We start from the raw sequence: 22,459 nt of genomic DNA on the forward strand, positions 1-22,459 counted from the left end.
CGAATTGTCCATTAATAACTGTAATACCTCACGCACGCTCCGCCAATGAGACTCCAGATCCGGCGAATAAATCAAAATGTCATCCAAATACACAACCACATTTTTACCGATCAAAGGTCTAAGGATGTCATTAATCAGATTCTGAAAAAATGCAGGAGCATTAGTAAGACCAAAAGGCATAACCAGATTCTCAAAATGACCCACAGGAGTGTTAAAAGCAGTCTTCCATTCGTCACCCTCCTTCATGCGCAACAGATTGTATGCCCCCTTAAGGTCAATTTTAGAGAACCACTTGGCCCCCATTAACTGGTTAAACAGATCAGGAATCAATGGCAGTGGGTAAGGATTGCGTACAGTAATTTTGTTAATCTCACGAAAATCCAGACAAGGACGTAAACCGCCGTCCTTTTTTTTTACAAAAAAAAATCCAACCGCCACAGGAGACTTAGAGGGCCTAATGTGACCGGCGGCCAAACTTGTCTGTATGTATTCCTCCAAAGCCTTCCTCTCAGGAATAGTAAGGTTAAATAAACGACTTTTAGGAAGAGTCGCTCCAGGGACAAATTCAATAGAACAATCATAGTCTCTATGGGGAGGCAAAACCTGCGATTCCTTCTCAGAAAAAACTCTCCAAAAATCCTGAATAGGAACAGGCAATTCTCCCCTATCCAAAGCTGCAATACGCCCGTTACAACACTTGTCATAACATTTATGGCTCCAGGATTTAATTTCACTGGTAGACCAATCCAGTACAGGATTGTGAAATTTTAACCAGGGCAATCCCAATATTACTGGAGAAGGCAAGTTATTCAACACTACCAAATCCAATTTCTCATGGTGAACACCATTAATAGTGAGAGGAAATTCACAGACCTTGAGAGTAATATTCTTCAAAGGGGAACCATCCACAGAAACCACAGCAATGGGGGATGATAAAGGTTCAGGTTTTAAATTGAGTCTTTCCACGAATCCCCCATCAATAACATTCAGAGTAGACCCACAATCGACAAACACCCGAAATTCCATTAATTTTTCCTGAGCAATCGTGGAAGCAGCTAAAAATACACCCTTGGAATTTAAACAGGCAATACGGGCATGACTGACCATTTTTTTTTCTTTCTTCATACGAAGCTCACAGCCTTTAATCAAATGACCAGATTTTCCGCAATAGAAACACAAGCCTTCAAAAAATCGACGGTCTTTTTCTTGAGAGCGAGGTGCCACCGATCCAATCTCCATCGGTTCACCACTGTTAGTACATACATTCTCATAACCAGAAACTGACATAGCAGAGGATTTGCTCTCATTAACCCTTGCACGCAGTCTTCTATCCACCCGTATAGCTAATTGCATAGCCTGTTGCAAATCTTCAGGTGTAGGATAAGCAATTAGCAGGTCTTTAACCCTTTCACTGAGCCCAGCAAGAAATAGACTTTTCAGAGCAGAATCGTTCCACTCTGTTTGAGTAGACCAACGACGGAAATGAGTACAATATTTTTCCACATTACCTGATCCTTGTTTTAAACGTCTCAACTCAGTCTCAGCTGATGCGACACGGTCAGGATCATCATATAATAGTCCCAAAGCAGAAAAAAAACTATCCACTGATCTGAAGCATGTATCACTAGGTTGCAAAGAAAAGGCCCACTCCTGAGGCTCTTTGCGCAAAAGTGACATTATGAACCCTACGCGCTGGGATTCATCCCCAGAGGACTTAGGTCTCAAACGAAAATACAATAAGCAAGCATTTTTGAATGAAAAAAATTCTCGGTGTTCACCAAAAAATAAATCCGGCAAACATACCTTAGGCTCCAAGAAATGTGCTCCAGGACAGTTACTCACGTGCTGACGGAGCTCGGCCACCTCCAGAGAGAGTCCCTGCAGGCGATGAACCAAATCCTGAACCGACACCATGATGGAACAGAAAAATCTTTCCTTAGAGAATTTTGCTGGCTGGACTTACTGTTATGTTCTGCTACCAGAGCTAAGGAAAGAGAGGAGATCTGTCCCTACGATAGAACTCAGCTTAATCCCTACGATGTAACAGGGAACCTGATCCTGCGATCAGACCTGCTAAAGTCCTAAGCTAGTCTGTACGGAGACCTATAGATGTGGGGAAGGAATCCCTACAAGTACTAAGGACTGGGAGGAATATGGGACACCTCCTAACAGAAATAGTAGCAGACAGACGAACAAACAAAATATATAGAACATAGAGGTCAGAAGACCAAGCAAACTAACAGAGCAAGACACAGAGCACAGGCTAGCTAGAAAGTAGATATACAATGAAGTCCAGCAAAGCCAGAAGGGCGGAGCAGGATTAAATAGGCCAACAAGGTCATGTGACCAGCAAAGGAAAAAAAAAACTAAGAGCAAGGTTCTAACAGCTATAGTGCTGCTCCCACCCGGTGACATGATGGCACCAAGTGTTGTTATAGTGCTGCTCCCACCAGGGGACATGATGGTGCCAAGTGCTGCTCCCACCTGGTGACTTGATGGCACTGGTCACTTTGCAACAGAGGAACTTAAGACAATTTGTGTCTTCAGAAAATGGCCAATTGCTTATAAGTTTGCTTAAACATTTTTTTTCATATCACTATATACAAAATATCCTGAAATATTAGTTTTCCTTCCAGCCATTGAGCCTAATAATAAACTGACACCTCCTATTCTACAGAGACATCTTATCATTACAGGAAGAATTACAATGAGTGATAATATCTCTATATACAGTAGATAACACAGGATCCACCATTCACAATAGGTTATGTCACAGCTCACCTCCTCCTCCTCCTGTACAATGAGTGATAATAAATCTATATACAGTAGATAACACAGGATCCACCATTCACAATAGAGCTATCACAGCTCACCTCCTCTCCTCCTGTACAATGACTGATAACACCTCTATATACAGTAGATAACACAGGATCCACCATTCACAATAGGATATATCACAGCTCACTTCCTCCTCCTGTACAATGACTGGTAACACCTCTATATACAGAAGATAACACAGGATCCACCATTCACAATAGGTGATGTCACAGCTCACCTCCTCCCCCTCCTGTACAATGACTGATAACACCTCTACAGTGCCTACAAGTAGTATTCAACCCCCTGCAGATTTAGCTGGTTTGATAAGATGCAAATAAGTTAGAGCCTTCAAACTGCAAACGAGAGTAGGTTTTATGAACAGAAGCATAAATCTTACAAGACAAAAAGTTATGTTGCTCAGATGAATTTTATTAAATTTTAAACATAAAAGTGTGGGTCAATTATTATACAACCCCTATGTTTAATATTTTGTGGAATAACCCTTGTTTGCAATTACAGCTAATAATCGTCTTTTATAAGACCTGATCAGGCCGGCACAGGTCTGTGGAGTTATCTTGGCCCACTCCTCCATGCAGATCTTCTCCAAGTTATTTAGGTTCTTTGGGCGTCTCATGTGGACTTTATTCTTGAGCTCCTTCCACAAGTTTTCAATTGGGTTAAGGTCAGGAGACTGACTAGGCTACTCCAACACCTTGACTTTTTCCCTATTGAACCAGGCCTTGGTTTTCTTGGCTGTGTGCTTTGGGTTGTTGTCTTGTTGGAAGATGAAATTACGACCCATCTTAAGATCCTTGATGGAGGAGCGGAGGTTCTTGGCCAAAATCTCCAGGTAGGCCGTGCTATCCATCTTCCCATGGATGCGGACCAGATGGCCAGGTCCCTTGGCAGAGAAACAGCCCCACAGCATGATGCTGCCACCACCATGCTTGACTGTAGGGATGGTATTCTTGGGGTCGTATGCAGTGCCATCCAGTCTCCAAACGTCACGTGTGTGGTTGGCACCAAAGATCTCGATCTTGGTCTCATCAAACCATAGAACCTTGAACCAGTCTGTCTCAGAGTCCTCCAAGTGATCATGAGCAAACTGTAGACGAGCCTTGACATGACGCTTTGAAAGTAAAGGTACCTTACGGGCTCGTCTGGAACGGAGACCATTGCGGTGGAGTACGTTACTTATGGTATTGACTGAAACCAATGTCCCCACTGCCATGAGATCTTCCCGGAGCTCCTTCCTTGTTGTCCTTGGGTTAGCCTTGACTCTTCGGACAAGCCTGGCCTCGGCACGGGAGGACACTTTCACAGGCTGTCCTGGCCGTGGAAGGCTAACAGTAGTTCCATAAGCCTTCCACTTACGGATGATGCTCCCAACAGTGGAGACAGGTAGGCCCAACTCCTTGGAAAGGGTTTTGTACCCCTTGCCAGCCTTGTGACGCTCCACGATCTTGTCTCTGATGGCCTTGGAATGCTCCTTTGTCTTTCCCATGTTGACCATGTCTGAGTGCTGTTCACAAGTTTGGGGAGGGTCTTAAATAGTCAGAAAAGGCTGGCAAAAGAGATCTTTAATCCACACATGTGAAGCTCATTATTCTTGGTGCCTGAACTACTTCTTAATACTTTAGGGGGACCAAACAGAATTCTTGTGGTTTGAGGGGTTGAATAATAAATGACACTCTGAATTAACTTTTTACGTTTTAAAAAAACAAACAAACAAAACAAAAACAAAATTTGCTGCAGTGCATTTCCCACTTCCAGGCTGATCTACAGTACAAATGTCACAATGCCAAGTTAATTCCGCATGTGTCAACCAGCTAAATCTGCAGGGGGTTGAATACTACTTGTAGGCACTGTATATACAGAAGATAACACAGAATCCACCATTTACAATAGGTGATGTCACAGCTCACCTCCTCCCCCTGTACAATGACTGATTACCTAGCACAGCTTTCCCATGTGTTGTCATTCAGCTTTCCCAGAATCTGATTTTGCTCAGAAAAAAAACATCAAGGACTAAGAACTTTATTTTTCATGGGTAACAGCAGTCGTTGGGCACGTTTTCTTTTAGATGGAAGGTCATTTCTGTACTTTCTTATATTGTATCTAATAGGATTATTGGATTACGCAGAGTATTACATTAGACCAACGCTGAAGATTATAATTGGAACATTACTAGCTTTGCTACATAAAAAAAATGAAAATGAAAAGAAAAAAAAACTTTAAAAACTTTGTTAACACAAAATGAAGGGAAAAAAAAAAGTAAAAAAATTCTGGCGTTATTCATCCGTGAACCCTTCATATAACCATTAAGAGGAAAACAGGCGCCCAGTGATTGTGGAAAGCTCTCAGCCAGCTGATTGTATAATTCATATGTCAAATCAAATCTCAATATTATTGCGGCTCCATTACGGCAGGTTGGGGGTAAGTAATCCGTACATTATTATAGGTGGATTTATAAGGAACCCAAGTGACATTTAGTAAGGAAATGGACTTCAGAAAAAAACGATAGATTATAACCTCCGGCTGCTGCTGCAATCCGAACAGTGTAATGCCATAAATCAGATCAGATTTAAAGGAGACCAGACCGCTAATTAAAGAGCTGAATTACTTCCTGCTTTTCTGAGAGACGGGCCTGATCACAACCCCAAACGGCATTATCCTAAGTGCCGAAATTATGTGTCTTCCACCTGGGTATTCAGAGATGGTCTCTGCCTCCTGCCTGGATAGGTGGCAACCAAAGCAATGTGGGCAGGTAGTCCATGATGGACGCACAGGGGAGGATGATGTAGAGCATTGCTGAAGATAACAATCCTGTATTGTATTATTTAATGTCACGCAAGGTGAGGGAAAGACTAAGTGCAACACAAAGGGAAGAGCTGAAGGAAGCCCAAACACTAGGAAAAGGGGGAGTGGAGACCCTTAGGCAGATCTAATATCACCTTGCCTACCCTACCATCCCTATATAGCTTCCACACCTATCGCCAAACAGCCCTGAATGTCCCTAGAGCTTGGCCCTAAGTAGGGAGGGATGAGCACTAGTCAAGCCCCACTACAAACTAAAGACAACAAGGTAGACAAACAAAGGGGATACACTTAGCTTGAGCAGACACCAGAGAGTTAACGCCAACTGTCCTCCAAGGGCACCAGAGAAGAAACTAGCCAACTGCTAGTGCTCCAAGCCTGCACAGAGGTACATAGAACTATCGCCGGCGCCTCTCTGCAGAAACTGAGAGCTTTTAACTACCAAGCAAGGGTGAGTCAATCAGCAGCAGAAGGTGGAGATAGCTGCTGGGTCCTAAAGAAAGAAGGATATAACAATACTAAAGAAATGAGAGGATCAAGAAAGTATCTGCAATGCCAAGCGCAGCGACCTGCTGCAGCCGGCTCCAGAGCGACTGTCTGTCACACCTGACACACCTGTGACATTTATTTTACTCGCTTACATAGCGCCATCATATAACATGGTGCTTTACAGACATCATCATCACTGTCACCATTGGGGCTCACAATCTACACTAACCACTGAAACACCATGCTAACCACTGACCCACACTGCAAACCACTGAGCCACCCTGCTAACCACTGATCCACCATGCAAACCACTGATCCACCATGCTAACCACTGAGCCACACGGCAAACCACTGAGACACCCTGCTAACCACTGAGCCATTGTGCTGCTCCTATTACATTAAGGACCCTCCCACCTTAAAGAACTGATCCACCTATAAATATAATTTTACAGATTATCTTGATATAAAGCTGAAAAGTTTTGCAAACACTTTTTGCATCATATCCTTTCCTTGATTTATATCATGTCCTCTTCTCCAATTACTTTCAAAGCTGCATTTGGATTTTATCTGCACAGTGACACCTCTGAGTTTACAGAATGTAGTTCAGCAGATTGCAGATTGTGTTGTGTTTTTAATCAGGAATAACAAAATTTTAAATGCAGCTTTGGATGTGACCAGAGAGCCAGTTCTAGTATTTCTTTGTTCTTTTATGGCACTTGGTTCCTTGATACATGCCACTCCATTGGCTCCGCCTACAGCCACTCCCCTGCTTAGTGTTCCTCTTTGGATTGGGTGGGAGTTACTTGGGGGTGTTCCCAAATGTTTCCCTGCACACTCCTTTGGCCCTTGATGCCAGTTTTTTCCTCTAGACACGGCACAATCTGACAATGTTTGTAGAATCCGCCAATTAGACTGAACTGCTGGTAAATGCGTAATTCTGTCGTCATTTGCATTCCAACCAAATCCGTCCCTCAAAAAAAAAACAGACCCTTTCCACAAGGGCAATTTAAAAAAAAAGGTGACCACCAAACATCATGCAAATGATGCTGCTGCTAAATAATGAGAAATCAGGAAAAAAAAATGCTCTCGTTGCCTCTCATTGATGGGGGCTCTGAGCCTGAACATGGCTCCATAAACAGCATTCCCCCAGGAAGGGCTCTAAACGGAGCTGACATAATTAAAAGAAGAAATTCTGTTTCGGTGATGCACCGCTAATCACAATATCAGTGCAGGCATTTGGCATCGGCAGCACCAGCCCAAGAAGGAAACAGAAGGCGCGGGGGTCTCAGCGGACCGTACCCGTCTGAAGCAGCATAAGGGGAGAGATGTAGTGAGCAAAGAGGGTCATTTATGCTGCGCAGTTCAGTAAGAGTAAGCAGCTCCCTCCACCGTGCAGGCATTCTGCATTGCTGGCGGTTCATGATGTGGATACATAGTATTCTTCAGATGGTTCACATAAAACAATGTAACAACACTGCAACGAGCCACAATCTAGTCTGAAAGCCAATGACATTGTGCATAAACCCCCAATGCAGGGTCTGTACCAAAGTCCTCACCCCCTAGGACAATGGCGAACACAGACAGAACAGGACCCCCTGTAGGAACAGTATATGCGCCCTTTGCAGTCTAATAACTTATCCGAATACATCCATTTATGTGTCTGTGTCCATTTTTATTTGTTTTATATATTTCAACATTTAGTGTTCTTGTCAGCACAAAATGACTGTTCAAACCAAGCACAGGCGCTCGGTGCACCCTTGGTGTGGCCAAATGTTTCAGTGCACCTTCCCACCTGCTTGTTTTCCATCTATCTCCGCCCTTCTCTGGCTCTATGAAGCCAGAGCTGTCAATCAAAGAAGAGGAAGGTGGAGATAGAAGGAAAACAAGTAGGAGGGAAGGTGCACTGAAATGTTCAGCCACACCAAGGGTGCACCAAACACCTGTTCTTTGTTTGAACAGTCATTGTGTGCTGACAGAGTCCCTTTAAAGGGACCAAGAACAATTATAGCCAGCACAGACCTTTACTGGGTGGATTTATAATTTGCAAATTAGTAAGATATGATCTGAGAATTATTTTATAGGAGCAAATCCATGTTTCTTCTTGTCATAAACGACATGAATTTTAACATGATGGACCCTTTCTGCATTTAAAGGGTTAACCAGTTTATAAATGCCATTTTCATATAACTTTTTGGACGGTTCTGACTTAATAGGGTTGTCCTATTGTCTTTCTTCAGGAGTGCACCGCTTCTTTGCCTTCTGACTTCTGACTCGTCAGGGAATGGTGCGCTCCGAAAGATCAACAATTCAGACAAGCGGTATGACTGTGTGCTCTGCGATGCTGCAAGCAGAGGCAGTTTTGCCTCTGCAGCACTGGAGGAGCCTAGAGGCACTGGAGGAGCCTAGAGGGATTGAAGCTGGCCAGATCCAGCAATCTCGCCAGCTTCAGATCAGAACTTACAAACTCTATAGGAAAGAGGAAAATGAAAAAAAGGGGGGAAATTCCAGATGCTAAAATTCCAAAGTTTATTCCATAAATATAAAACAGCGAATTCAAACGTGATCAAGGCAACGCGTTTCGAACGCTCACAGACGTTCTTTGTCTAAAATCCGACAGCAGAGTTGGCCCAGGCAATGACCTACAAAATTAAAAATCCCTCCTTTCTTGAGAACAGGTAGAATTTTTAGTAAGAGGTAAATGCAAAGTTGTTCTTTTAACAAGAACTTTGCAACTTTACAACCTATTTAAGAAGATGAGAAACTCCAGAGTGTTTCTCATTCTGGAGGACCAGCCCTGCCCTGTCCACATTTGGTAATTACAATATTAACACTTTTTTAGAAAGTTGCTGGCAAAGAAACTGCAACGTAAGTGACACTAAGGGAACAGAAGAGCGTAAGTAATCACGGGGCTCTCCTGCTTAATGATGAAGTAGGTGGTTATAAGGTAGCATCAAAACTTTGCAAACTTTTCAAACTTTTTCTTGAACCTTTTTGTCTTCTTATGCCCTCAAACATCAACTCAGACAGACTGAGGATAATAAGATTGTCATATATATAATATACCAAATTCTGCTCTTACCTGTGCAGGAAAAATCATCCACACGTGTGTATCCGGGCAGGCAGTCACATCGGTACGACCCCGGTAAATTAACGCACACCGTGTTGGCTTGGCAGTAATGCATTTTAGCAGCGCATTCATCAATATCTGAAAAACATCAGAAGACAAGAGTTATCGTAACCTCCTCATTTCCTGTAGCATTTTTATCTCAGCGAGTGACCACCAGTCTTGTATCACTGAAGATACAAGACAATCAGATACCAATGTGCAAATATATATTATCAAAGTTAAACAGAGAATAATTAAAAAAGGAACAAACTTCTCCTTCAGTTGTTTGGTAAACAAACACAACTACAACAAAGCAAGATACAAAACTTCTGACACTTTTTTTTACTGCTATGATTAAACATGAGCTCAGTATTTTATAGGTTAGAGCAGCAGTTTGTACTTCAGAGCTGCCCACACTTTTAGAACTGGAAGCTGCAAACAGTCGTTTTGGAGGCTTAGGAAAGAAAGCTTTCCACACTCCTCAAATGGCCTACAAGTATAGCGACAGCCCAAATGACAGCCGGCACTCACATCTTCTTAAAAGAATTGCTTTATTGATCCAGTAGTATAAAAGGCACAAAAAATGGATGAACATAACAGCACAAAGATTAAAAAGGCAGAAAAGAAATATCCACTGCGCTCCCAGGCAACAGGTTTCAGACCTACATGGTCCTTTGTCAAGCCTACAAGTATAACTCCACTTCTTTCGGTAGAAAAGCCCACACAATAGCTGACAAAGCTCATACTGGGTTTAGGGTTTTTGGTTTTTTTCTCTCTAAGGTTTCCATTGGTCTTTCCTGTATTTTTTACAGCAAGAACAGCATAGGAACCCATTAAAGTCAATAGGATCCATCAGACATATCTGTCGTGGCTTCTCTTCTCCATCCTCACAAGAGAGTTAACATTCATTGCTATTGGCATCTGATACTATTTGATAGTCCGGCAATAGTCCGTTACCTTTGATGCCGGATTAAAGGACGGTGACTGTGGTTCTATAAATGGCTCACATCCGCAGCTGTTCCTGAGAACATATTTTGACTCTCAGGATATTAAGGAGAAGCGTTTGGTGAAAGTATCTTTAGAGCTGTTTTCCCTCTGAAGGAATGAAGTGTCGCCTTCCATTGATTTACACGTCCTCTATTCGCACAGTGTTACCCAGTATATCAGGAGGCAGATGATCCTGTGAGTGTGAGGAGGAAGCAAATCTCCCCGGGCGCTTTCCTTTCCCTGTTCTCATGGTCACACTTTATAAGCATCACATTCGCAAAGTCAAAGCTGAATAAATGGCTTTGTTATTTTCTACTTTTTCATCTTCCTTCGACAAAAGAGTGTTAGGAATAAGGGCGAGGGTTAACATTAGAGTTAGTGGTGGGGTTGAGGTTGGGGTAAGTGGTGAGGTCAATATTAGAGTTGGTGTTAATATTATGTTCACAGTTGAGTGTTCGGGTCAGTGGCTAGGGTTAATGTTAGGGTTAATGTTAATGTAATAGTCAGAAAAGTGTTAAAAGGCTAAAATATTCTCCAGGAAGCAATGGAGTACTGTGCTCATCCCAGAAACCAGGGAGTAGTAGGAAATCTATATACAGCGCCATCTCATTGTAAATATTGTTGCTGTCCTAGTCTATCTAGATCTCCTGCAGCATAAAGATGACAATGCTAAACCCGCTGTATAATGACAGGAGTCTACTGATCCTGACCTCTAGCACAATGTGGTGACTCTCCAGATCCTGTCCTCTAATGAGAGGAGACTACTGACCCTGTCCTCTCATGATCATGAGGACTCTACTGACCCTGTCCTCTCACGATAACAAGGACTCTACTGACCCTGTCTTCTCATGATCACGAGGACTCTACTGACCCTGTCCTCTCATGATAATGTCATAACTTTACAGAGCCTAAATCTCTAGCAATAATGTGACTTTAATGGCAATGTGCTCTCATGATAATGATAGAACTCTACTGACCCTGTCCTCTCATGATAATTAAGCAAGACTCTACTGACTTTGTCCTCTTGTGATAATAAAGCGAGACTCTACTGACTTTGTCCTCTCATGATAGAGGACTCTACTGACCCTGTTCTCTCATGATAGAGGACTCTACTGACCCTGTCCTCTCATAATAGAGGACTCTACTGACCCTGTCCTCTCATGATAGAGGACTCTACTGACCCTGTCTTCTCATGTAATGAGGACTCGTCTGATACTATCCTTTCATGATAATGAGGACTCTACTGACTCTGCCCTCTAATGATAGAGGACTCCACTGAACCTGTTCTCTATTGAGGATGAGAGTACTCCACTGACCTTATCCTCTCATGAAAATGAGGAGAATCTACTGACGCTGTCTGAGAAGACTCCACTGACCTTGTCCTCTAATGATAATTAGAACTCTACTGACCCTGTCCTCTCATGATAATTTAAGTGACACTCTACTGACTTTGTCCTCTTGTGATAATTAAGCGAGACTCTACTGACTTTGTCCTCTCATGATAGAGCACTCTACTGACCCTGTCCTCTCATGATAGAGGACTCTACTGACCCTGTCCTCTCATGATAGAGGACTCTACTGACCCTGTCCTCTCATGTAATGAGAGGACTCGTCTGATACTATCCTCTCATGATAATTAGGACTCTACTGACTCTGCCCTCTAATGATAGAGGACTCCACTGAACCTGACCTTTATTGATGATGAGAGGACTCCACTGACCTTGTCCTCTCATGAAAATGAGGAGAATCTACTGACGCTGTCTGAGAAGACTCCACTGACCTTGTCCTCTCATGAAAATGAGGAGACTCTACTGACGCTGTCCTGTCATGATAATGAGGACCATACTGACATGTCCTCTCATGATAATGAAAGGACTCTTCTGATCCTGTCCTCTCATAAAATGAGAGGACTCTACTGACCCTGTCCTCTAATGATAATCAAAGACTCTTCTAACCCTGTTCTCTCATACAAATGAGAGGACTCTACTGATCCTGTCCTCTAATGATAATGAACGGACTCTACTGACCCTGTCCTCTACTGATGATGAGATGACTCCACTGACCCTGTCCTCTAATGATAATGAAAGGACTCTACTGATCCTGTACCTCTCCTGATAGAGAACTCTACTGACCGTGTTCTTTAGTGATAATGAGATGACTTCCAACCCCACCCGCAAATGATAATATGATGATATGGTGGCTCACCTTTCTCTTTAGTGATGATGAGGTGATTCTGCACACCCCATCCTCTAATGATGAATTGATACTTATCACTATAAAGAAAAAGTTTATATTGAAACTTTATTTAGATGATGCAACTTTCTGATGATATTTTTCCCTTTAGGTCGATTTGCTGAGTAGTTTTGAAGAGGATGATTTATAGTATGGAAATGTTTGCTGGGAAAGAGAAAGTTTTAATGAGAAACCAAAACTAACAAAGTGGAAAGCCGCCGCACACAAACAGCAGCACCTCATACTCGTCAGTATTCCAGGCCTGCGCTCCACAACCCTGTATTTCATTAACATGGGAGGCAGGCCGCCTGCTTTTAATGGGATAACTCAGCGAGGAACTTTAAATCCCTGCAGTGTATTTAATTGTGCTGTCACAGTTCTCACCTGCAGATCCCATTCTTAACCCTCCAAGAAAAATGAAAGCAAACATTCCCCTTCCCTGATCTCCCCAGGGAGGAGGTTGCTTCAAATAGCTTTCATGACGAGACATTCAGCCTAGATCTGCACGATGCTGCATTGATGAGCGGTGGTGGACGAGCAGTGGTGGACGGGCAGCAACCGTAAGGCCCAAACTGATCGGCAGCTCCAGATGCCGCTGCACAATATCAGACAGTTCTAGATGATTCCATTCAGGTTTATGTATATTCACTTACAATATCTATGAGATACAATGCTGCTACTCCTGACTGTAAGGAACGCTGACCGGAAGAGACGCTTATATACAGCAGCACAAGTCATACACATATCATATACACATCATAAGCATACCATAATCATCAGAAACACCATTTACACATACCATACAGAAGTCAGTGTGTCATTATCCCGTACCCCAAGTATCAGTGTCATTGTCTTGTACCCCAAGTGTCATTATCCCATACCCCGAGTGTCAGTGTCATTATCCTGTACCCCAAGTGTCAGTGTCATTGTCCTGTACCCCAAGTGTCACTATCCTGTACCCCAAGTATCAGTGTCATTGTCCTGTACCCCAAGTGTCAGTGTCATTATCCTGTACCCCCAGTGTCACTATCCTGTACCCCAAGTGTCAGTGTCATTGTCCTGTACCCCAAGTGTCATTATCCTGTACCCCAAGTGTCAGTGTCATTGTCCTGTACCTAAAGTGTCATTTTCCTGTACCCCAAGTGTCAGTGTCATTGTCCTGTACCCCAAGTGTCATTATCCTGTACCCCAAGTGTCACTGTCATCATCCGGTACCCAAAGTATCAGTGTCATTATCCTGTACCCCAAGTGTCAGCATCGTTATCCTGTACCCCGAGTGTCAGTGTCATCATCCTGTACCCCCAGTGTCATTATCCTGTACCCCAAGTGTCAGTGTCATTATCCTGTACCCCGAGTGTCAGTGTCATTATTCTGTACCCCCAGTGTCATTATCCTGTACCCCATGTGTCAGTGTCAATATTTTGTACCCCAAGTGTCAGTGTCATCATCCTGTACCCCCAGGGTCATTATCCTGTACCCCGAGTGTCAGTGTCATTATCCTGTACCCCAAGTGTCAGTGTCATTATCCTGTACCCCGAGTGTCAGTGTCATCATCCTGTACCCCAAATATCAGTGTCATTATCCTGTACCCCAAGTGTCAGTGTCATTATCCTGTACCCCAAGAGTCAGTGTCATTATCCTGTACCCAAGTATCAGTGTCATTATTCTGCACCCCAAGTGTCAGTGTCATTATCCTGTACCCCAAGTGTCTTTATCCTGTATCCCCGAGTCTCAGTGTCATTATCCTGTATCCCGAGTGTCAGTGTCATTGTCCTGTACCCCAAGTGTCATTATCCTGTACCCCAAGTGTCAGTGTCATTGTCCTGTACCCCAAGTGTCATTATCCTGTACCCAAGTATCAGTGTCATCATCCTGTACCCCCAGTGTCATTATCCTGCATCCCCGAGTGTCAGTGTCATCATCCTGTACCCCCAGTGTCTTTATCCTGTATCCCGAGTGTCAGTGTCATTGTCCTGTACCCCGAGTGTCATTATTCTGTACCCCAAGTGTCAGTGTCATTGTCCTGTACCCCAAGTGTCATTATCCTGTACCCCAAGTGTCAGTGTTATCATCCTGTACCCCGAGTGTCAGTGTCATCATCCTGTACCCAAAGTATCAGTGTCATCATCCTGTACCCCTAGTGTCAGTGTCATTATCCTGTACCCCAAGTGTCAGTGTCATCATCCTGTACCCCAAGTGTCAGTGTCATTATCCTCTATTCCGAGGGTCGGAGTCATTATCCTGTACCCCATGTGTCAGTGTCAATATCTTGAACCCCAAGTGTCAGTGTCATTATCCTGTATCCCAAGTGTCAGTGTCATTATCCTGTACCCCCAGTGTCATTATCCCGTACCCCTAGTGTCAGTGTCATTATCCTGCACCCCAAGTGTAAGTATCATTATCCTGTACCCCAACCCCAAGTGTCAGTGTCATTATCCTGTCCCCCAAGTGTCAGTGTAGTTATCCTGTACCTCGAGTGTCAGCATCATTATCCTGTACCCCAAGTGTCAGTGTCATTATCCTGTACCCCCAGTGTCATTATCCTGTACCCCCAGTGTCTTTATCCTGTATCCTCAAGTGTCAGTGTCATTATCCTTAACCCCGAGTGTTAGTGTCATTATCCTGTACCCCAAATATTAGTGTCATTATCCTGTACCCCGAGTGTCAGTGTCATTATCCTGTACCCCGAGTATCAGTGTCATTATCCTGTACCCCGAGTGTCAATGTCATTATCCTGTACCCCAAATGTCAGTGTCATTATCCTGTACCCCAAGTGTCAGTGTCATTATCCTGTACCTCGAGTGTCAGTGTCATTATCCTGTACCCCGAGTATCAGTGTCATTATCCTGTACCCCGAGTGTCAGCCTCATTATCCTGTACTCCAAGTGTCAGCGCCATTATCCTGTACCCCGAGTGTCAGTGTCATTATCCTGTACCCCTAGTGTCAGTGTCATTATCCTGTACCCTGAGTATCAGTGTCATTATCCTGTACCCCGAGTGTCAATGTCATTATCCTGTACCCCAAATATCAGTGTCATTATCCTGTACCCCGAGTGTCAGTGTCATTATCCTGTACCCCGAGTGTCAGTGTCATTATCCTGTACCCCAAATATTAGTGTCATTATCCTGTACCCCGAGTGTCAGTGTCATTATCCTGTACCCCGAGTGTCAGTGTCATTATCCTGTACCCCAAATGTCAGTGTCCTTATCCTGTACCCCAAGTGTCAGTGTCATTATCCTGTACCTCGAGTGTCAGTGTCATTATCCTGTACCCCGAGTATCAGTGTCATTATCCTGTACCCTGAGTGTCAGCCTCATTATCCTGTACTCCGAGTGTCAGCGCCATTATCCTGTACCCCGAGTGTCAGTGTCATTATCCTGTACCCCTAGTGTCAGTGTCATTATCCTGTACCCCGAGTATCAGTGTCATTATCCTGTACCCCGAGTGTCAATGTCATTATCCTGTACCCCAAATATCAGTGTCATTATCCTGTACCCCGAGTATCAGTGTCATTATCCTGTACCCCAAGTGTCAGTGTCATTATCCTGTACCCCGAGTGTCAGTGTCATTATTCTGTACCCCGAGTGTCAATGTCATTATCCTGTACCCCAAATATCAGTGTCATTATCCTGTACCCCGAGTATCAGTGTCATTATCCTGTACCCCGAGTGTCAATGTCATTATCCTGTACCCCAAATATCAGTGTCATTATCCTGTACCCCGAGTATCAGTGTCATTATCCTGTACCCCAAGTGTCAGTGTCATTATCCTGTACCCCGAGTGTCAGTGTCATTATTCTGTACCCCCAGTGTCATTATCCTGTACCCCATGTGTCAGTGTCAATATTTTGTACCCCAAGTGTCAGTGTCATCATCCTGTACCCCCAGGGTCATTATCCTGTACCCCGAGTGTCAGTGTCATTATCCTGTACCCCAAGTGTCAGTGTCATTATCCTGTACCCCGAGTGTCAGTGTCATCATCCTGTACCCCAAATATCAGTGTCATTATCCTGTACCCCAAGTGTCAGTGTCATTATCCTGTACCCCAAGAGTCAGTGTCATTATCCTGTACCCAAGTATCAGTGTCATTATTCTGCACCCCAAGTGTCAGTGTCATTATCCTGTACCCCAAGTGTCTTTATCCTGTATCCCCGAGTCTCAGTGTCATTATCCTGTATCCCGAGTGTCAGTGTCATTGTCCTGTACCCCAAGTGTCATTATCCTGTACCCCAAGTGTCAGTGTCATTGTCCTGTACCCCAAGTGTCATTATCCTGTACCCAAGTATCAGTGTCATCATCCTGTACCCCCAGTGTCATTATCCTGCATCCCCGAGTGTCAGTGTCATCATCCTGTACCCCCAGTGTCTTTATCCTGTATCCCGAGTGTCAGTGTCATTGTCCTGTACCCCGAGTGTCATTATTCTGTACCCCAAGTGTCAGTGTCATTGTCCTGTACCCCAAGTGTCATTATCCTGTACCCCAAGTGTCAGTGTTATCATCCTGTACCCCGAGTGTCAGTGTCATCATCCTGTACCCAAAGTATCAGTGTCATCATCCTGTACCCCTAGTGTCAGTGTCATTATCCTGTACCCCAAGTGTCAGTGTCATCATCCTGTACCCCAAGTGTCAGTGTCATTATCCTCTATTCCGAGGGTCGGAGTCATTATCCTGTACCCCATGTGTCAGTGTCAATATCTTGAACCCCAAGTGTCAGTGTCATTATCCTGTATCCCAAGTGTCAGTGTCATTATCCTGTACCCCCAGTGTCATTATCCCGTACCCCTAGTGTCAGTGTCATTATCCTGCACCCCAAGTGTAAGTATCATTATCCTGTACCCCAACCCCAAGTGTCAGTGTCATTATCCTGTCCCCCAAGTGTCAGTGTAGTTATCCTGTACCTCGAGTGTCAGCATCATTATCCTGTACCCCAAGTGTCAGTGTCATTATCCTGTACCCCCAGTGTCATTATCCTGTACCCCCAGTGTCTTTATCCTGTATCCTCAAGTGTCAGTGTCATTATCCTTAACCCCGAGTGTTAGTGTCATTATCCTGTACCCCAAATATTAGTGTCATTATCCTGTACCCCGAGTGTCAGTGTCATTATCCTGTACCCCGAGTATCAGTGTCATTATCCTGTACCCCGAGTGTCAATGTCATTATCCTGTACCCCAAATGTCAGTGTCATTATCCTGTACCCCAAGTGTCAGTGTCATTATCCTGTACCTCGAGTGTCAGTGTCATTATCCTGTACCCCGAGTATCAGTGTCATTATCCTGTACCCCGAGTGTCAGCCTCATTATCCTGTACTCCAAGTGTCAGCGCCATTATCCTGTACCCCGAGTGTCAGTGTCATTATCCTGTACCCCTAGTGTCAGTGTCATTATCCTGTACCCTGAGTATCAGTGTCATTATCCTGTACCCCGAGTGTCAATGTCATTATCCTGTACCCCAAATATCAGTGTCATTATCCTGTACCCCGAGTGTCAGTGTCATTATCCTGTACCCCGAGTGTCAGTGTCATTATCCTGTACCCCAAATATTAGTGTCATTATCCTGTACCCCGAGTGTCAGTGTCATTATCCTGTACCCCGAGTGTCAGTGTCATTATCCTGTACCCCAAATGTCAGTGTCCTTATCCTGTACCCCAAGTGTCAGTGTCATTATCCTGTACCTCGAGTGTCAGTGTCATTATCCTGTACCCCGAGTATCAGTGTCATTATCCTGTACCCTGAGTGTCAGCCTCATTATCCTGTACTCCGAGTGTCAGCGCCATTATCCTGTACCCCGAGTGTCAGTGTCATTATCCTGTACCCCTAGTGTCAGTGTCATTATCCTGTACCCCGAGTATCAGTGTCATTATCCTGTACCCCAAGTGTCAGTGTCATTATCCTGTACCCCGAGTGTCAGCGTCATTATCCTGTACCTCGAGTGTCAGTGTCATTATTCTATACCCCGATTGTCAGTGTCATTATCCTGTACCCCGAGTATCAGTGTTATTATCCTGTACCCCGAGTGTCAGTGTCATTATCCTGTACCCCGAGTGTCAGTGTCATTATCCTGTACCCCGAGTGTCAGCCTCATTATCCTGTACCCTGAGTGTCAGCCTCATTATCCTGTACCCCGAGTGTCAGTGTCATTATCTCGTACCCCGAGTATCAGTGTCATTATCCTGTACCCCGAGTGTCAGCCTCATTATCTTGTACCCCGAGTGTCAGTGTCCTACTAGCCCATAATTCATTACTGGTCACACCATCATGTCTCTCCACAGTGACACATCACCGATGTACGCATTGTTAGCTCAATTATCTCATTTTTATGGATTCAGTAATAAAAGGGTTAACACAAGAAATAAACAATGTGTCAAAAAACAAGTTTCATTGTTAAAGCAGTGATAACAGCAGATGTGCGGATGTGATCAGGGCCGGGATAATTGGGAGCATCAGGAGACACGGAGGCAGGATGTTTTGGTAATACTGACGTGTCTGAAGTTAGAGAAACATGACAGATGATTATATTATGTGCCACTTAAAGGGTTAAGCATGCACGGAGCTGATCGCCTGCAGCAAGACACATGCAGGCAGTAAGTACTGTGATCAGTAGAGACCCTGCTCCATTACAGCTGACGGAAAGCGTCAGACACCACGCCAGCCGCCCCACAGAAAGCAGCCCGTCTGACATCAGGTTTTGGATCAAATACTCATCCATTTTTGGTCCATGTGGCCATTTTTACCATCAGTGTTTCATCCGTTTTTCACATATACAAAATAAAAAAATCCAAGCTTCCCCTGCTAGAAATCAGTAAAAAATGGACAATACTGAGATGACCCCTGGAGGGACGTGCTCTCCGTTTTTATTCACGAACCCTTAAACTTGTATGGATGATTTTGATTTTTTACGCAGAACAAAAGCAGAGAGGTCTCGGTTTTAATTTTTGCAAAAAAAATGTCGACATGTGATCGTCCATAATAATGGGTACATGTTCTATCTGCAAAAAAACACGCATGTGAAAAACAGAGTCGTAAAAAACTTGCTGATAACTGGGGGGTTTGACCACTGGGACCCCCATGGATCCCGATAATGGTCCCCTAGAACTTTGAGAACAGGGTGCTAAAATCTCGTCTTGAATGGAGCAGGGGTGCACAAAGTCGATCTCGCTTTATTAATATTCTATGGAACTGCCGAAAATAGCCGAGAGTGTAGTGTGCTTCCTCCAGCAGTTCCATAGACAAAAGTATAACGATCGCGGTTGCAGAGAATGTGACCGCGACCAGGCCCGTGTGGGAGGATGGGATGGGGGACATTATTACTGGAAAGGGCCCAGGATAGGGGACACTATACCAGGAAAGGGCTCAGGATGGAGACATATCAGGATGTGGGACATTACACTAGGAAAAAGGGGCCCAAGATGGAGACATTATACCAGGATGGGGGATATTATTAATGGAAGGGGCCCAGGGTGGGGAACATTATACCAGGAAAGGACCAGGATGGACGACATTATACCTGGAAGGAGCTCAAAATGGGGGATATTATAGCAAGAAAAGACCCAGGATGGAGGACATTATACCCGTAAAAGGAGACATATCAGGAATGGACCCAGGATGGAGACATTATGCCAGGAAAGGCCCAGGCTAGAAGACATTATACCTGGAAGGGGCTGAGGATGAGGGACATTGTTACAGGAAGTGGCCAGGATGGAGGACATTAATACAGGAAGGTGCCAAAATGGGGGACATTATTACAGGATGGAGGACATTGTTAAACTCCTTTCCTCAACCATCAATCTACTAAACTGCTTGTGCACGCCCTCATCATCTCCCGCCTCGACTACTGCAACATCCTCCTCTGTGGCCTACCTGCTAACACTCTAGCACCCTTCCAGTCCATCCTTAACTCTGCTGCGCAACTGGTCCATCTCTCGCCTCGCTACTCCTCTGCTACCCCGCTTTGCAAATCCCTTCACTGGCTCCCAATTCCCCAGCGTATCCAGTTCAAACTACTAACACTGACCTACAAAGCCATCCATAACCTCTCTCCTCCGTACATCTCTGAACTAATCTCCCGATATATTCCCTCACGTAACCTCTGGTCCTCCCAAGACCTCCTTCTCTCCTCCACACTTATTCGTTCCTCACCCAATCGCCTCCAAGATTTCTCCCGAACATCCCCCATCCTATGGAATTCTGTACCTCAACACGTCTGATTATCCACCACATCCGGATCCTTGACAGGAACCTGAAAACCCAACTCTTCAAACAAGCCTACAGACTGCCATGACCTTGCTTGCTGCCACCCCCAACACCGGAGCTACTGCAACCCCTCAACCTACTGTCTCCTTCCCCGTCCCTGTAGAATGTAAGCCCACAAGGGCAGGGTCCTCTTCCCTCCGTACCAGTCTATCATTGTTAGTTTACTGTAAGTGATATCTGTATTTGGTATGTAACCCCTTCTTATGTACAGTGCTATGGAATCAATGGTGCTATATAAATTAATAATAAGAATAAATTGGGGGGGCGAACATGTACAGTTGAAACCAGAAGTTTCCATTCACTATATAAAAAGACACATCTGCATGTTTTTCTCAATATCTGACATTAAATCAGAATAAACCTTTCCTGTTTTAGGTCAATTAGGATTACCATCATTTTTAATATTTGCCAAATGGCTGAATAATGAGAGAGAGAGAATGTTTTAAGGCATTTTTATTACTTACTGCAAAGACAAAAGTTTCCATACATTTCATTTGTATTTGGCACCATTGCCCTTAACTCCTTAATGACCATTAGACGTATTTTTACTGACCTGTGATATAAGAGACTAGCGTTCCCGATAGGTGATAATCCTGTAGCTGTCACCTGTACACTATAGCTGACAACTTGCTGCATCAGCCATGATCAGTGTTATAAATAAGGGATAATTTAATTTAGAAATAACTCTAAGATTTAGGGAGCAGTGGCAAAAGGACACTTGTTATTGACCATAATAAAAGGGAACTCTTCCCAACTCAAGAACAGGTTTCGGAGATGTCCCATTAGAATGAAGTGGTGGCCCCGTATGTGCTATACTTGGTAGTTGCACAGGCAATGGACGCAGTAGAGCACAGATGTTGCATCCATTCAGGGCATTTCAGAGCCATATTATCGGGACCAGCGGGGGTCCCAGTGATCAGACCACCAGCCATCTGCAGTTTAATACCGATCCTGTGGATAGGAGATAAATTGGTGTGTTTGGACAACTCTTTTAAGACTTGTAGACTGGAACTCATGAGGAGCATGGACAGTCACTTTCCATTCTGGTTTCCATGCTTCTTTGAAACTTTCATTGTTGATTGTAATATTTTAAGAGTAATTATTTGTTTCCTACTTCTGGCCCGATCATCTTCCATCGCTGACGAAGAATATAAGTGTCGTGACGGCCGTTATCCTGTATTAAAAAGCATATGTTATTCAGGACAGTAGACATCCCGGCTGTCGCGCTTATTGCTCATCACACAACACTAAAATTACTCCATTTTTGGATTTTCGGGAGGAATACTATTTAAATAGATCAATAACATGAGATACAGTTTTTAGGACAATGATAATCTCACTAGAATATGGCGGCACTCACATTCTTTTCTGTGCCCTGCGGCTTGTAAGTCGCTTCTCGTCGTATCTGGGCTCGGCATACCCTGTTGCCGTCCTATCTGTGTCCTGTAATATTGACTAGGCGACTCTTGCACATCCGCACAGATGCTATCAGCACATGATAAATTGAAGCGAGCTACTTATATAATTGATCTGGAGTCCCGTTGCCCTCGGCACCCTTTCTCGTTGGCATTTTGAAGGACTATATCTCTGTCTCTTGGAAGAAAAAAAAATGAAATGCAGATAAAAAAAAAAAAAAAGAAGAAAACATGTGATTTGAGCGCCATTCGGCCGGGGAATCAGCCCCATCAATCCTAGAAATGTTTCCAATTTGTAACCAAGTAACTAATAAATAGCAGTGATGATGACGATATTCCAGCCGCTC

The 22,459-nt window shown here is 44.0% G+C and overlaps 1 protein-coding gene across 2 annotated transcripts in view; it reads right to left on the reverse strand.

Annotated features, from left to right (window-relative positions):
• NELL1 (neural EGFL like 1) overlaps positions 1–22,459 on the reverse strand; it is a 932,419-nt gene that overhangs the window by 425,636 nt on the left and 484,324 nt on the right. For both annotated transcript variants that reach the window (XM_073658224.1, XM_073658225.1), the window contains exon 13: positions 9,203–9,328. In XM_073658224.1, the coding sequence (XP_073514325.1) occupies positions 9,203–9,328 (126 nt within the window). The remainder of the gene's footprint in view (positions 1–9,202; positions 9,329–22,459) is intronic.

This window comes from Phyllobates terribilis, unplaced genomic scaffold (genome assembly GCF_046119375.1).
Source record: "Phyllobates terribilis strain yellow unplaced genomic scaffold, ASM4611937v1 Scaffold_13__5_contigs__length_258822181, whole genome shotgun sequence".
Classification (NCBI taxonomy): domain Eukaryota; kingdom Metazoa; phylum Chordata; class Amphibia; order Anura; family Dendrobatidae; genus Phyllobates; species Phyllobates terribilis.